The 18,171-nt window shown below is 38.2% G+C and overlaps 1 protein-coding gene across 1 annotated transcript in view; it reads left to right on the forward strand.

Moving 5' to 3' along the window:
• The first annotated feature begins 7,315 nt into the window (after positions 1-7,315).
• Positions 7,316-18,171, forward strand: part of LOC113054785 (armadillo repeat protein deleted in velo-cardio-facial syndrome-like) — a 20,744-nt gene continuing 9,888 nt past the window's right edge. The window contains exons 1-5 of the mRNA XM_026220589.1: positions 7,316-7,496; positions 10,373-10,501; positions 12,126-12,233; positions 13,370-14,189; positions 15,353-15,536. Of these exons, the coding sequence (XP_026076374.1) occupies positions 7,476-7,496; positions 10,373-10,501; positions 12,126-12,233; positions 13,370-14,189; positions 15,353-15,536 (1,262 nt within the window). The 5' untranslated portion in view covers positions 7,316-7,475. The remainder of the gene's footprint in view (positions 7,497-10,372; positions 10,502-12,125; positions 12,234-13,369; positions 14,190-15,352; positions 15,537-18,171) is intronic.

Genomic DNA, 18,171 nt, shown 5'->3' on the forward strand with positions numbered 1-18,171 from the left:
TCTTGGATGAAACGGGGCTGAGTAAATAAATCATCAGGACATTTTTATTCTGGAAGCGAACTAATCCTTTAACTATTCATTTACTTTGAACAGTCCAGAAAATGTAATGTTCTGTTTTAGTGTCTCAGAGAGAGAGAGAGAGAGAGAACACACACACACACACACACACACACAAAGAGAGAGAGAGAGAGAGAGAGAACACACACACACACACACACAGAGAGAGAGAGAGAGAGAGAGAGAGAGAGAACACACACACACACACACACACACACACACAAAGAGAGAGAGAGAGAGAGAGAACACACACACACACACACAGAGAGAGAGAGAGAGAGAGAGAGAGAACACACACACACTTAGAGAGAGAGAGAGAGAACACACACACACACACAAACACACACACACACACACAAAGAGAGAGAGAGAACACACACACACACACACACACACACACACAAAGAGAGAGAGAGAGAGAGAACACACACACACACACACACACACAAAGAGAGAGAGAGAACACACACACACACACACACACACACACAGAGAGAGAGAGAGAGAGAGAACACACACACACACACTTAGAGAGAGAGAGAGAGAGAGAGAACACACACACACACACACACACACTTAGAGAGAGAACACACACACACACACACACACACACTTAGAGAGAGAACACACACACACACACAAACACACACACACACTTAGAGAGAGAGAGAGAGAACACACACACACACACACAAACACACACACACACACACACACTTAGAGAGAGAGAGAGAGAACACACACACACACACACAAACACACACACACACACACACTTAGAGAGAGAGAGAGAGTGAACACACACACACACACACACACAGAGAGAGAGAGAGAGAGAGAGAACACACACACACACACGCACGCGCACACACACACACACACACACACACACACACAAACACAGAGAGAGACAGAGAGAGTGAGTGTGTTCATGGAAATCCAATATGTGTGTGTGTGTGTGTGTGTGTGTGTTCTCTCTCTCTCTCTGTGTGTGTGTGTGTGTGTGTTCTCTCTCTTTCTGTGTGTGTGTGTGTGTGTGTTCTTTCTCTCTCTCTCTCTCTCTCTCTCTCTGTGTGTGTGTGTGTGTGTGTTCTCTCTCTCTCTCTCTCTCTGTGTGTGTGTGTGTTCTCTCTCTCTCTCTCTCTCTCTCTCTGTATGTGTGTGTGTGTTCTCTCTCTCTCTCTCTCTCTGTGTGTGTGTGTGTGTGTTCTCTCTCTCTCTCTCTCTCTCTGTATGTGTGTGTGTGTTCTCTCTCTCTCTCTCTCTCTCTCTCTCTCTCCATCTCGTTTCCGCTTACGCGTGCACGTGCGTGGGTCAGTGACCGAGAGGTGTGTGAGCGTCTGAGTGAGCGCTGACGGGTTTTTTTTCTCTGTAAGTTTTCCCTTTCATTTCTTTTTTTCTTGCGGGTCTGTTAAGGATTTAAGGGCGATTTTTTTCTTAACTCTGTGTGTTAAGTGCTGCCGAAATGGGGACGCATTCTGATGGTCTTTTATTGTTAACTGCCCGGCATGGATGTAAATGCATGCCGGATGAATCAATCACAGTTGAAGATGTTTTAAATGCGATTGGAGTTGATTTAGGTGCGAGTAATATCTTATCGGCATCTAGAATGAATAAAGCCATCGTTGTTTTTCTAAAAGAAGAGTCGATGGTAGATGATTTGGTTGAGCGTGGTTTAACTGTGGGGAATGTTTTCGTGTCAGTTTTACCGCTATCTAATCTGGCAAAGAAAGTGATGTTGTCTAATGTACCCCCGTTTATTTCTAACGACTCATTAGAACGCTTACTTGTTCGCTATGGCAAATTAGTGGGACCAATAAAGATGATTCCTCTTGGCCTAAAAAACCCTGATTTGAAACATATAATGTCTTTTAGACGCCAAACACATATGGTGTTGAATGCGGATTGTCAGTCTTTAAATGTTTCTGCAAAGATTACTGTGCAAGGCAAGGGTTACACAATATTTATTAGTACAGAATCGATGAAATGTTTCAATTGCGCGAGATAAGGGCATATAAAGCAGGCATGCCCTTTACTTGTTGAGGCTGTGAGTGAGGTTGAAAATGGGGATGAACCTGCTAACACACAGCAAGTAACCCCAGCTACAGAAAACCATAGTGTGGGTGAGAGCATCAATGAAAATATTGAAGATGTTGACCAAGTTGCAATGATGACTCTGTCTGGTGATAGAGATGATCAAATTGAATCTGAATCACTAAGTAATGTGAGTGCAAATGAACAGTCTGTTGAGACACTTTTGCATGTTGGAGTTGTAAATGATTCTGTGACTGCAGGAGAAAATGAATTGGGTGTTCCTGATGGACAGATAAAAGTTGCCGGAGAGACTCAAATGTTGACTGAAAATCTATCTCAGAATATAATAGACACAAAACTACTGGAGCCAGAGCTAGGAGAATCCCAACCGGTCGATGATGATAGTACTGATAGTGCCACATCAGATGAAACCGGTGTGACTGAAATGAATTCTCAAGGAAATACTGAAGGGAAGGCCTCTGTTTTTAAACTAAAGTCTTATTATTCTGTCCAGCAGATAAATAATTTCCTTGATGCCACATTTTAATCAGCGAAGACCCAAAAATAGAGGGTTTTTTTCCTGATTTACAACTTTTTGTTGAATCTGTTGCTGTGGCGATGAGAAAATCTACACTAGAGGAAATTGACCAGCCTAAACGATACAGACTTAAGAAATACATGAGTACTGTTAGGCAAAAGTTGAAAATGTGTCAAAAAAAATAAATATATAGTCATGTTTATGTATGCATTTAGTCTTTTCTTTTTTTTCCACCTCCTTTTTAGTTACCATATGACATCTTTAAATATAGGGACTTTCAATATCAATGGATGTCGGGACTCAGCCAAGAGAGCTGCTTTATTTGATTATTTAATTTTAAAAAAAGCAGATATTGTCTTGCTTCAAGAAACCCATACAGACATACAAAATCAGACACACTGGGCTAGAGATTGGAAGGGCAATGCTTCATTGAGCCATGGAACTAATTTAAGTGCAGGTGTTGCCATACTTTTCTCATCCCGTATTAGTAATCAACCAGTAACGGTAGAAATTATGCCTGGCAGGATTTTGCGAGTTGATATTACTCTTGGTGGAACTGATTACACTTTCTTTAATGTTTATGCACCAAGTGTTGGTCAGGAGTGTGTACTATTTTTTGGAAAACTTTCTGATGCCCTCTTACAGTGCCCTCAAGATAATATTGTTGTAATGGGGGGGGATTTTAACTGTACAATTAATCAATTTTTAGATAGGAATCACGATGAACCCCATCCATTGTCTGCTGGAATTTTGAAAAATCTGATTGACTATCATGACCTTGTTGATGTATGGAGGGAGGCTTTTCCTGGGGTTAGACAATATACTTGGCTGAAGAGAAATTCAAATAGATTGTCTGGAGCCAGATTGGATCGTTTCTATGTTAAAAAAACACATAGAGATAGGTTCTTTAATAGTTGTATTTCTCCTTCTTTTCTCTCTGATCACCATTTTTGTTCAATATCTGTTTCTGTTGTATCTTCTAAAATCTATAAATCACAGTGGCGTTTCAATAATAGACTTTTACAAGATCACAATTTCCTTCAATCTTTCAATCTTTTCTGGGAGTCTTGGAGAGAAAAGAGAGATAGTTTTCAGTCATTAAGTCAATGGTGGGATATTGGCAAAGTCCATATAAAGATCTTTTGCCAACAATACAATGCAGAAAGTTTCGGAAGCTTGAAGGATGAAATGAAGATTCTTGAAAATAGCATCCTTGAACAAAGCACCAAAAATGCTTCTGATGATTTAACTTCTGTTGATCATATCACAGAGAATAAGCTTCTGTTGAAAAATCTGTTGGAGGAAAGAGGAAAATTAGCTTTTTTAAGAACTAGATTTTCCCAACTTAATGAAATGGACATTCCTACACCATTTTTTTTTGGACTTGAAAAAAAGCAAAAAGAGCAAAAACAATTTCATCAATTGAAACTTCCAAATGGCCGAGTGACAACAAATCAACAAGAGATCCAGTCTCATGCAATTTCTTTTTATGAGGACTTGTATTGTTCTGACCAGTGTGATGATCTAACAACAGACCAATTTTTACTTGAATTGCCAAACATCTCAGAGGAAGAGAGGATAGAGCTTGACAATCCTTTAACCTTTTCCGAGGTTTCACAGGCTGTTCAGGAGTTGAGCCTCGGGAAGTCACCTGGGTTGGATGGGCTTTCAGTGGAATTTTTTAAATCCTTTTGGAGTCTAATGGGCCAGGATTTATATGATGTTTTTGTTGGATGCATTAATGGAGGGACTCTACCTTTAAGTTGCCGGAGAGCAATGTTAACATTGATCCCCAAAAAAGGAGACCTTGGATGCCTAAAAAACTGGAGACCGGTTTCACTGTTATGTGTTGATTTTAAAATCTTGTCGAAAACTTTGACCAACAGGCTTAAACAACATATGACATCCATAATCCATGTGGATCAAACATTTTGCATCCCTAAACGGACAATCTTTGACAATCTGTTTTTGGTGAGAGACCTCATTACTGTTGCAAAAAGACATAAGCTGGACATTGGTTTGCTTTCTCTGGACCAGGAGAAGGCTTTTGACCGTGTAGACCACCACTATATGTTTAAGACTCTGGAAGCTTTTGGATTTGGTCCATATTTTGTATCTTGCATTAAGCTGCTGTATAATGATGTTTATAGTATGCTTAAGATTAATGGATCTTTGACGAGGTCTTTTTCAGTGACCAGAGGCATAAGGCAAGGCTGTCCGTTGTCAGGCCTTTTGTATGCGATGTCTATAGAACCACTTTTGATTATGCTGAGGAAACAGTTGTGTGGTGTTTCCCTTCCTGATTCCCCTGAAATTGCTCCCATTAAACTTACCGCTTATGCGGATGATGTAACGATAGTTATAAAAAATTTAGAGGATATTAACAATTTAACCTCTTGTTTAAATAATTTTCAAAAAGCATCATCTGCTTGTATTAATTGGGAGAAATGTACATCTTTTTGTTGGGTGATTGGCAAAACTGTTGCGCCCCCAAAATTGCCAAAACAGTGTAAATGGGGCAGGGATGGTTTTAAAATGCTTGGAGTTTACTTTGGGAATGATCATTATGAAAAAAAGAATTGGGAGGGTCTAGTTGATTGTGTTAACGGTAGACTTCAGAGATGGAGATGGCTGCTTTCACAACTTTCTTTTAGAGGAAGATGCTTAGTAATTAATAATTTAATTGCTTCAATGTTGTGGCATAAGTTTACTGTTCTAGACCCTCCTAAAGACTTGCTCAAAAGTGTTCAAAAGACATTGGTTAATTTTTTCTGGGATAGTTGTCATTGGCTTCCTCCAGGAGTACTTTACCTTCCAGTGGCAGAGGGAGGTCAAGGGCTTATACATCTTGAGTCAAAGATCTTGGCAATGAGGATGCAAACATTGCAGAAACTTTTGTATAGTTCAAATGATTTGCCCTGGGTGCATTTTGGGAGATCTATACTTAAGCATATTGGTGGAATAGGTATGGACAAACAATTGTTTTTAATGAAGAAAACGTTTGTCAAAAAGTTTTCTGATCTGTCTTTTAGCTTTTATGTCTCAGTGCTCAAATCATGGGAATGTTTTGATATATTCAGAACTAGTGAAGAGCACTTTGGTGTGGAAGAACCTATTTTTTTTAACCCACTTTTTGAGCTTCCTTCAAATGTATCTCAGTCTTTAATCAATAGATTCTTGAATTCTGGTGTTACTAAAATTATTGATTTGATCGATTTAAGTAGAGGCCAGTGGAGAACTTCACAGTCACTTGCTGATCAAGTTGGCTTTAATTCTCTTAGAGTAATTGATGGGTTTGTTAGGGGGTTGAAATCATCCATTCCTCTATCATTTGGTCAATCTGTCAGTCATGTTTTGGAGAAAGGTGTTGTATTGATGAATTTCCCTAAGTTAAAGGTGGTTCCCAGAGAATGTGGTATTGATGAAACTGGTTATGTTTCCTTACTAAAAGGTTATGGAGAATTGACCTTTGATTGTATAGGGAAAAAAATACTATACCACATATGCGTTAAAACTTTACATGTTGGTCAGTTGAAAGAAAAAGTTGATACTAAATGGAGATCTCAACTATCTATACCTAAAAATATTCTTCCCTCTTGGAGACTTTTGTATAAACCTCCAATTTCTAAGAGATGTGGTGATCTGCAGTGGAGACTGATCCATTGTATTCTAGCTACAAATAAGTTTATTGCAAAAATGAATGAAAATGTTACTTCGATTTGCCCATTTTGTGATGCTATTGATACAATTTTTCATATGTTTTGTGACTGCTCTAGACTTGACCCTATTTTTGTACTGTTGGAAAGAATTATATCTAAATTGGGGTTCCTGTATACTAACAGCCTTTTTATTTTAGGCTGTGGTTATAGGAAATCTGCACAAGAACAATGTGTACTTGCTAATTTTGTCGTAGGTCAAGCTAAATTGGCAATTTTTAAGTCGCATCAAGAAAAAAATGCAGGCAGAGATGTTTGTATGGTGGCTTTATTTAAATCCTTAGTGGAATCAAGAGTGATTATAGAATATACATATTACAAGCATATTAATAATGTTCTTTTTTTAAATGGAGATGGTGTGTTAAGGAAGCACTGGTTATAGTGAATGATAATGGGGGGTTGTTTTTTAATTGGTAATTTTGGTAATGCTGGTATTTATTTATTTAAAAATAAAGAGGAAATGTGTGTAATGTGATTGTGATGTAATCCCAAAAAAATTGTTTTAACTATGGTGAATAAAAAAAGGCGTGTAAAAGTCTCTCTCTCTGTGTGTGTGTGTGTGTGTTCTCTCTCTCTCTCTCTCTCTGTGTGTGTGTTCTCTCTGTCTCTCTCTCTCTCTCTCTCTGTGTGTGTGTGTGTGTGTGTGTGTGCTGCATCAGTAACCTCCCTGATGCGGTTTAATGAGCGCTAATGATCTCATTTAATGAATGATAAACACTGACTGGATGTGGTTCGGTGAAGAGTGTGTGTGAATCGTGCTGTTGATTCAGCATCTCCTCCACTGCGCTGAGCTGCGCGCGCTTGTGTGTGTGTGTGTGTGAGAGAGAGAGAGGCTGGGGGGGGTGTGCGCGCGCGCGTGTGTGTGTGTGTGTGTGTGTGAGAGAGAGAGAGAGAGGCTGGGGGGGTGTGCGCGCGCGCGCTTGTGTGTGTGTGTGTGTGTGTGAGAGAGAGAGAGAGGCTGGGGGGGGGGGTGTGCGCGCGCGCGCGTGTGTGTGTGTGTGTGTGTGAGCATGATCGAGTGCATGTGGACGCGTGAGGCAGGAGGAAGGATGGCTGCTCATGTGTGATCCGCAGACAGACAGCTGTATTTGCTCGGAGACAGCACACACTCGTCGCTCTGCGTCGTCAGGATGCCTGCGGAGGGGAACGAGGTGAGTGTCTGCGTCGCTTTTCCCGCAGCGCGGTGATGCTCGTGCGTCTGCAGCAGCAGTGGATGCCAGGGCTGGGTGGGCATCGCCTCTCCTGCTCTGGATCTTTCTGTGCGCCGCTGCTGCTGCTGTCCGCGGATGGGATCGTGTGCTTGTGTGTGTGTGTGCGCGTCACAGCTTCACACATGTGGCGGAATCGCATGTAAATACAGGTCTGATGCTGCATGCGTGCGCCTGTGCTCATACCGCAGGGTTCCGCGATGTTGCGCGTCTGACAGTGAGACGCGCCGCATACAGACGCAGAGCCCGCTTCATGTGTCCTACTTGGGCTTGTGACAGCGGATGCACTGCCCTTGAGCACACACTGACACTGAGCTGAGCTGATGTGCATGAGATGAGATGGATGATGGATGGATGGATGGGACACTTCACATGACGTAGTGAGTAAGACGGGAACAATCCACGCAAAAGCATCTGGTGTTCAGTGAGGTGGGATTTCAGCACTGACGAACATGGACTGACTCTATTTGCTTTCTTATGTCATCTTCTTATTGCGGCTCATTCATCAGTGCATGTGTTTATTAAGACATACATATTCATCTTCATGATCTTTCATCACCTGCTCCAGCTCTGAAACATCTGTGCTTCCTTTCTGATTTCTCATCAAATCATCTGTGTTTTAAATCATATTTGCATTTGTTTCGTCCTCATTCGTATGACTTGATCATGTTTTTTTGTTTTTTTTTTAACCATGTTGTTACATAAACGGAACTGTAGCTTTTTTATTTTGCCAAATGTATTATTACTATTACATTGACTAAATATGTCATGGTTCAGATAGTGTTAATCATGATAAGTGATTTACAAACACACACACACTCATGTTCAGTTCAGTGCATTAGTTCATATTCTACAGTTGAACTATGTGTTACTATAGTAAATAAATACAATTACATTTTAAGTGTCATTTTCTAAGTCAAGCATCACTATTAGTTGGTCATTTGAACACACCCTAGTTACCACCTGCAACACCCTAACAACCACTCAGAACACCTTAGCAACTGCATAGAAACGCTATCATCACAGTTTTTCTCAGGCGAACACCACTCATATTCTCTACAGGAAAAAGAAAGCTAGTTGAGTGATGTTAGATGTCAGTTAATAAACACAAACAGATCCAGAGCCTTTGAGACTGATGCTTGTTTCCATGGAGTCACCGTACAAACACATCAACAACACATCCATCCTGATGTCTCTCGCTCTCTCTCTCTCTCTCTCTCGCTCTCTCTCTCTCTCTCTCTCTCTCTCTCTCTCCTGAAGCGCTTCATCAAGACTGGGAATAATGCTGAAATCTAAATGTCTGCATGAAACAACTCAATCATATTTGACTTCATAGAGAAAATGATCATTATGCAGCACTGGATTGAATGAGACCTTTGGAATTACAGTGACCCAAAATACATGCATAGACTATTTTTATTGCATATTTAAGTATCTTTTATCTTCAGCAGGGATGCATAAACAAGAAGAAATAATCATAATGCAATGCAATCCTGAATCTTTTCAGATTGAATGATACAGGATCTAAAAATAAATGCTTATAAAGTAAATTCACATTTATTTATTTAGTTTTTAATCATGTTGATTCAAAGCAGATCTGCATTAATAAATAACAGAATCAATGATGCAAAAAGTCAGATGATTCAACTGAATCAAGTCGAATGTCTTTGTAAAAGCTAGAAGTGTGTTTGTGCATCTTCCTCACAATAAATGACTCTTGCTGTGCTTTATAAAATAAAACAATGACATTCACACATGCATGAGTTAAACTGAGTTTAATAATGTCTTCTGTAGAGCTGCTTATTGCTAAAATTGATTGCATAAGTGATGCAAACTTAAGCAATTCAGTTTCTTCTGTAAAGCAATGCTAAAAGGACACTAGTGTCGCTCAATCCAGTTCAGTATGATTCAGTTCATTCAAATAACTGTAAAAGTGGATCACTTTCCGTAGTTAGCATAATGCAGTGCAATCCTGAACATTTTTTATTTAAATTTTAATAGCGCTGTATACATGTATAATACAGATTATTTCAAATCAGTTCACACAAATGAACAGAATCAGTGATGCAAACAAGATGATTCAACTGAATCAAGTCAGCATTGATTCAGTTCAGCTCAATAACTATGTGAACTTCATCAATTATGAAACTAATTCAGTTTTCATCTATAAGCATTAAGACAATAGTGTAATTATTCAGATCAATTCTGTTAAATGATTATTCAGTCCAATCCATAACAGTGTCGATGTTGCAAAATTCATCAATTATGAAACTAATTGGCTTTAAGACAATAGTGTCATTATTCACTTCAGTTCAGTTCATGCATGTGTAAATGTCATTGCATTAGGTGACAAAGCAAAGCAAGGGACATTTATTGTAAGAAATGATGCACTGGACACTTTCATGGCTTTTAAAAGACGTTTGTAAATTATGAATTGTGTAGAGTTATTTCTCGCTCTTGTTAGCAGTTCCAGTGCAGATGTTTTTCCTGAAGTGTGTGTAAGTCGTCGAGTGTGTGTTGTGTTTATGAAGCCGAGCTCATGTATAATTCAACGCTGCTCTGGAGGAAGTTCTGCTTACTTTACTTAAGCATGTTTGCGAGCACCGCTGAGACCAGAATATTTAAGTGAAATCTCCCAGAGGTGATTTTTACACCAAAGAGCTTTCAGTGATCTCATAATGCTCTTTTATGTGAAGACGTTCATCAGGACGGTTTGGAGAAACTGTGTGGTGAATCAGTGAAGTTGTGCTTGTTAAAACATGACCCACCTGATCTCATGTTAACGTCTCCTGTTCGTATTCTTCCCTTTGGTCCAAAAGAAGCCGGATTCAGAGGAATCAGCGGCCGAATCTTCAGCTCGAGACACCAAAGAGCAGACGGAGGAGACGGCAGAAACCCCGTCCTTAGACCTGTCCAACCCGGCAAGCTCAAATCACACAGAAACCCATGTACGAACACTGCAAAACATGATTTATAAAGGATTCGCTCATATAAAGAACCTGTTACAATACGTATTTCATTATTCTCGGATTCAAGCCAAATTATGAATATTTAAATCCTTTTAAATCCTTATATTATTCAGTTATTGCATTACCTAATGAAACCCGGTTATTAAGCAGATGCTTGTTAATGTAAGCAGAAAGATGCCAACTATGAGGAAACATGACGTTCTTCTTCAGTATCTTTGACCTTTTCTCCATTACAAATATCTAAACATTCTTAACCTTCATAGTACATACAGTATATGATTTGTTCATTTCTGGTCCATTTTAACCTGAAGTTTGAACAGTCATAACTTAATAGTTCTCAACTAAAATCATATTGTATCTGATCAGCAACTTCTCATTATTGAGTGAATGTGAAAAATTTGTTTGAATGTTACCATGTTATTACCATGTATTTACCGCTTACATCAATTTTTGATTATTTAAAAATGTATAAATCCCTTGAAACGTCAAAATACACATGAACCATACCAAAAAAACAAAAATTATTTTGACCCAATATTGCTGAGAAACTTTATTTGAATATGACATGCTATGAAATATCTGAAATTATATAATCTGTGAATTACCTTAATTGTTATTTAATTAAACTAACAATCCAAATGTATTAAATTTATGAAAATTTATTTTAACCAAATTTCCATCCCATAAGTTTGTCAAATAGAAAGAAAAAATATATTTCATAAAAGTTTTTTTCACATTAATTTAACTCAATAGATACAAAAAGTATTTTTCGCACTAACGGTGCTCCATACATACCCGGGTCAAAAATGACCCGAACACGTAATATGGTTATATCTCTTAAAAAATAATTGTACAAATTCTGAAAAAAATAAATGATGTGTATTTTGAGGGTCTTAAAGCATTTGCAAAGTGTCTTACCCTTACTAAAAAAATTTATGTGTTTCTTCTGGATTAAAAATATAATTTTTATTGAGACGTAAAAGTATATTAAGATATTAAGTCTTATTTTCAGATTTTTTTTATTTTTTTATTTATGTCTAAAACAATAAAAATAACCTTCGGTGAGGTCAGAAAACAAAACAAAACAAATCAAAGGGAATGCGATTATTTCTCAGACTCGATCGACAGATATTTTTTCTTGTTTTAAGTATAAACGTTGACAATTATTTTAAAAATCTAGATGTTATACCTAAAGTAATTTTGCTTCTCAAATACATGTATCTTGATTAAAGAATGATTAGATATTTGTATTAAAAACAAGACATAAATACTGAGGAAGAACATCATGTTTCCTCATAGTTGGCATCTGTCTGCTTATATTAACAGGCATTTGCTTAATAACCGGGTTTCATTAGGCAATGCAATAAATTAATAAAAAGGGATTTAAATATTCATCGTTTGGGGAGAATTTCAGAGCCAAAAATAATTATTTTAACAGGTTCTTTTTGTAAACAAATCATTTATAATTCATGACTAATGATTCATTTTGGATGTTAAAAGTAGGTATTGTTTACGAGCCTAAAACTGCAGACTAATGAGGCGCTGTGTGTGTGGATGTGATGTTAACGAGCTCTCGCTGAGCCGCTTCTGGGATGTTTTACAGACTGAGAGTTCAGGCATCGGGACGGAGAAATCGTCCAGTCCTGAGAGCGAATCCAACCCACTCAGCTCCAGCAGCTCCAATGAACAGATCGTGCCCAACATCCTGAAGGTGAATATGGAAGAATGTACATATCATGTAAGCTTTTCATTGGGAAAGCCGGTATTAAAGAATATGAATCATCTGGTTTCAGTATTGTAGTGGTGAAGGGTTAAATTTAATTCAGTCTGTTTCATCAAAAGTGCCCTGCGGTATTTTTTCCAGCTCAGTAGGACACAAATTAAATCAGATTTCATAGAGTCCAGATCCTCAGGTGAGATAATGAAGTTCAGATCGATGTATTGTTATTAATTTGGCCTCTTCATGGCTCATTTGGAAACAGCTCATCATTAGTGGTGTTTACTGGGTAAAATATTGTCTTGTTTCTTTTTTTATCTACCAAAAGTTTATGATAAAAAAAAGTGCAGCATGAAAATTAAACTTAATTCAAAGGAAAAACAAGATTATTTTCTGACTCCGTTTGCAAATATATGTTCCTGTTTTAAGCATAAACTCACTTAATTTGAATTATTAATTTTTATAATTTTTCAGAAAAAAACAAGACTTAATATCTTAATTATTTTTGCATCTCAAGTAAATGTTTCTTGATTTAATAGTTATTAGATATTTGTAACAAGGTTATTATGGTTAACTAATACTAAAACAATAATAAAATAAAATGAAACAAGCTTTAACTGAAATAAACTAAAATAACTCAAATTAAAATGAATTGACATTTTTAAAAACTAATAAAAAATGACAAACAAAAATTTTAAAGCTTGATATAAAAAATAAAGTATATATTTACTATAAATAAAGTATATTATACTATAAATACATTTTGGAAAAATGAATAAGAAAGCAGAAATCAAATTTAAAATATTAAAATAATATATAATAGTATCGCAGTAATACTAAAATAACACAGATCAAGTGAAATATAAAAAAACATAAACTTATTTTATTAAAGCTAGTTGCAAATAAATACAAATGAATTAAAACTGTATAGACAAAAAAGTAATAAAACACAACAAAAACTTTGAACATAAAAATAAAAAACTAATTTAAACTATTGATTAAAAAAAAACTATAACAATACTATAACACTCAGTTCTAAAGACAAAAATGTAATTATTTTTTAAATCATCAGTATTAGATCAAAATCCTCAAATCCTCAAATCAATGTATATTTGTATTTCTCTCTCTAGGAAGCTTCATCTGAAGGGTTGGACGAATTGCAGACTCCATGTCCGGATGTTCAGTGTCCAGATGCCGATATGGAGGACGCACACGCGGCTCGACCTCCTCACCCTGAGTCGGGCGTGACCTCTGACCCCCTGAACGAGATTCCCAAGGACAAGCCGGCTCTGTACGGCACTCTGAACACTCACAGCGTCACGCTCCTGCATGGATTACCCTTCCACCCGTCCTTTCCATCCCGGCCCTACTTACCCGAGAACTGCTACACGCTGCCGCTCCACCGGGACGGATTGATCCGCGGCAGCGGCGGCGCTTCCAAACCGGAGCAGGATGCCGTGCATCACATGAGGCCAACGCTGGACCTCACGGCGGACGAGCACCTGACACCACTGCTGCCGCACGTGTACTTCCAGGATCTGTACCGCATGCAGACGCTCGTCCCGCAGAAACGCGCTAGCATGGTGAGCCTCGACACCATCCGCAAGGATCCGCGCTGGCGGGACCCGAACCTACGAGAGGTCATCTCCATGCTGAGCCACCCCATGGACCCGGTGAAGTCCAACGCCGCTGCGTATCTCCAGCACCTGTGCTACGAGAACGACTCGGTCAAGCAGGACGTCCGGCAGCTGCGAGGGATCCCCGTCCTGGTGGGGCTCCTGGATCATCCCAAAGCCGAGGTCCATCGCAAGGCCTGCGGCGCGCTGAGGAACATCTCCTTCGGTCGAGACAACTTCAACAAGGTGGCCATCAAGAACGCGGATGGCATTCCTGCGCTGCTGAGGCTCCTGAGGAGATCCGACGACGTGGAAGTCCGAGAACTCGTCACAGGTTCATCTCTGCATTCATGCTTTCAACTGCACTGCTGCTTAAAACTTGAACATTTAAAATCTAAATCCAACATTTTTGCCTTCGAATTTTAGGCGGCGTTAAGGTTATCAGTGGCAATTGATCAAAAGTGACACTTAAGACATTCATAATGTTAGAAAAGATTTCAAATAAATGTCAGGTTTGTGCAGCTTCCTGTGAATTAATCAAGTGTTTGATTTAGAAATCTGGGATCAGAGTTATGGGAAATTTAACGATTCTGGTTCAGATTCCAATCACTAAAAGTGAAACTAAAACCAAAACCATAAAAAAATTAAAAATAAATGTGTTACATGAAATAAACTAAATGTTAACTGAAATAAAGTACATTTAATATAAAAAAAACATTGACTTGACCACCTGGCATTTTCGTTTAGTTTATCTTGATGTACAAACTAAAATTGAAGTAAAAAAATATATATGCACCTGTAAAAAACAAAAAATGACAAACATACAAATTTACTAAAAGAGACTAAAACTAAAATGAAAAGAGAAAATAGAAAAATAAAATCTAATTCTTAATAATGATTGCAACTAATACTTTTTTTTTGGAATGATGGAATAAATTAATAATTTTATTCCTCAAGGACACATTAAATTAATTACAAGTGACAGTAAAGACATTTATAATGTTACAAAAGATTTATATTTCAAATAAATGCTGTTCTTTTGAACTTTCTATTTATCTGTGAATACTAAAAATTTTGTGCAGCACAACTGTGTTCAACATTGATAATAATCAGAAATGTTTCTTGAGCAGCAAATCATCATATTATTCTGATTTCTGAAGATCATGTGACACTGAAGACTGGAGGAATGATGCTGAAAATACAGCGGAGCATCACAGAAATAAATTACACTTTAACAGATGTTTTAAATTACAATAATATTTCACTATTTTTGATCAAATAAATGCAGAATGAGCAGAAGAGACTTCTTTCCTTCTCTTCTGTTTGAACTACAGAAGCACTTCAACTAACAAACTTAACTGTTCACGATCCCTGAAGTGAAGTGAAGTGACAACTATCAAAACTATCAAACCTGCCCAAAACAGTCCTGGGAATGGAATTGTTCTGTTGCGGAGAATGTAAACAGACTCTCCTGATATCTCCTCCCGTGTTTCTCAGGAACACTGTGGAATCTCTCGTCCCATGAGCCTCTGAAAATGATCGTTATCAACCATGGCCTGCAGACACTGACCGACGAGATCATTATCCCTCACTCGGGTTTGAGAGGAGACCCAAATGACCCGTCTCGACCCGGAGACCCGGAGTGGAACACGGTCTTCAAGAACACTTCAGGATGCTTGAGGTTTGTTTTCTCTGCACCTCAAACGAACCCTCATAAGGCATTCAAAATCTGTGACTATGCTCTCATTCTGGGTCCGATTGGAGCAGAAGAATCATTCTATTTTATAAAACGATCATAACTAGATGTTGACTGATAACTAGGAAGGGCCACAAAGGCCGATAGCCGATTAATCAATTGAGACTTTTTACCGATACGATAACTAGGAAGGGACACAAAGGCCGATAACCGATTAATCAACTGACACTTTTTACTGATATGATAACTAGGAAGGGCCACAAAGGCCGATAACCGATTAATCAACCTATACTTTTTACTGATTCGATACCTAGGAAGGGGCACAAAGGTGATAACCGATTAATGAACCGATACTTTTTACCGATACGATAACAGGGAAGGGTCACAAAGGCCGATAACCAATTAACCAACCGATACTTTTTACAGATACGATAACTAGGAAGGGCCACAAAGGCCGATAACCAATTAACCAACCGATACTTTTTACTGATACGATACCTAGGAAGGGGCACAAAGGTGATAACCGATTAATCAACCGATACTTTTTAACGATACGATAACTAGGAAGGGCCACAAAGGCTGTTAACCGATTAATCAACCAAAACTTTTACAGATACGATAACTAGGAAGGGACACAAAGGCCGATTTACCGATTAATCAACCGACACTTTTTACCGATACGATAACTAGGAAGGGACACAAGGGCCGATAACCGATTAATCAACCAAAACTTTTTACAGATACGATAACTAGGAAGGGCCACAAAGGCCGATAAACGATTAATCAACCGATACTTTTTACTGATGCAATACCTAGGAAGGGGCACAAAGGTGATAACCGATTAATCAACCGATACTTTTTAGCGATACGATAACTAGGAAGGGGCACAAAGGCCGATAACCAATTAATCAACCGATACTTTTTCCAACACGATACCCATGAAGACGCACAAAAGTGATAACTGATTAATCAACCGATACTTTTTACAGATATGATAACTAGGAAGGGGCACAAAGGCCGATAACCGGTTAATCAACCGATACTTTTTACTGATACGATACCTAGGAAGGGGCACAAAGGCCGATAACCGGTTAACCAACCGATACTTGTTACTGAAACGATACCTAGGAAGGGGCACAAAGGCCGATAACCGGTTAACCAACGATACTTTTTACTGATACGATACCTAGGAAGGGGCACAAAGGTGATAACCGATTAACCAACCGATACTTTTTACCGATACGATAATTGGGAAGGGTCACAAAGGCCGATAACCAATTAACCAACCGATACTTTTTACAGATACGATAACTAGGAAGGGCCACAAAGGCCGATAACCAATTAACCAACCGATACTTTTTACTGATACGATACCTAGGAAGGGGCACAAAGGTGATAACCGATTAATCAACCGATACTTTTTAATGATACGATAACTAGGAAGGGCCACAAAGGCTGTTAACCGATTAATCAACCAAAACTTTTTACAGATACGATAACTAGGAAGGGACACAAAGGCCGATTTACCGATTAATCAACCGACACTTTTTACCGATACAATAACTAGTAAGGGACACAAGGGCCGATAACCGATTAATGAACCGAAACTTTTTACAGATACGATAACTAGGAAGGGCCACAAAGGCCGATAAACGATTAATCAACCGATACTTTTTACTGATACAATACCTAGGAAGGGGCACAAAGGTGATAACCGATTAATCAACCGATACTTTTTAGCGATACAATAACTAGGAAGGGGCACAAAGGCCGATAACCAATTAATCAACCGATACTTTTTTCCAACACGATACCCATGAAGAGGCACAAAAGTGATAACTGATTAATCAACCGATACTTTTTACAGATATGATAACTAGGAAGGGGCACAAAGGCCGATAACGGGTTAATCAATCGATACTTTTTACTGATACGATACCTAGGAAGGGGCACAAAGGCCGATAACCGGTTAACCAACCGATACTTGTTACTGAAACGATACCTAGGAAGGGGCACAAAAGCCGATAACCGGTTAACCAACGATACTTTTTACTGATACGATACCTAGGAAGGGGCACAAAGGTGATATCTGATTAATCAACCGATACTTTTTACAGATACGATAACTAGGAAGGGCCAAAAAGGCCGATAACCTATTAATCAACAGTTACTTTTTTCCAATACGATACCTAGGAAGGGCCACAAAGGCCAATAACTGATAAATCAACCAAAACTTTTATCGATACGATAACTAGGAAGGGCCACAAAGGCTGATTACTGATTAATCAACCAATACTTTTCACAGATACATTGTCTAGGAAGGGCTACAAAGGCTTATAATTGATTACTCAACCGATACTGTATAGGAAAACTAAAATAGTGCTGAACTTTATTACACACACAAAGTACTGAGCCATACTTTTCATAAGGAATAAAAATATTCATGTTAATCATACATTGATTATTAATGTTAGTTTACAAATTCAACTTTACAGTAAAATTTAAAACTATATTTTAAAAAATGTAACACTCTAACCATGAACAATACTTAAACAGCTTCATAAACCTTAGTTAGTGTTACAAATAGAATCTAAGTGTAAGTGGTTACAATTTCATATAA

The sequence above is a fragment of the Carassius auratus genome, chromosome 35 (assembly GCF_003368295.1).
Source record: "Carassius auratus strain Wakin chromosome 35, ASM336829v1, whole genome shotgun sequence".
NCBI classification, from domain to species: domain Eukaryota; kingdom Metazoa; phylum Chordata; class Actinopteri; order Cypriniformes; family Cyprinidae; genus Carassius; species Carassius auratus.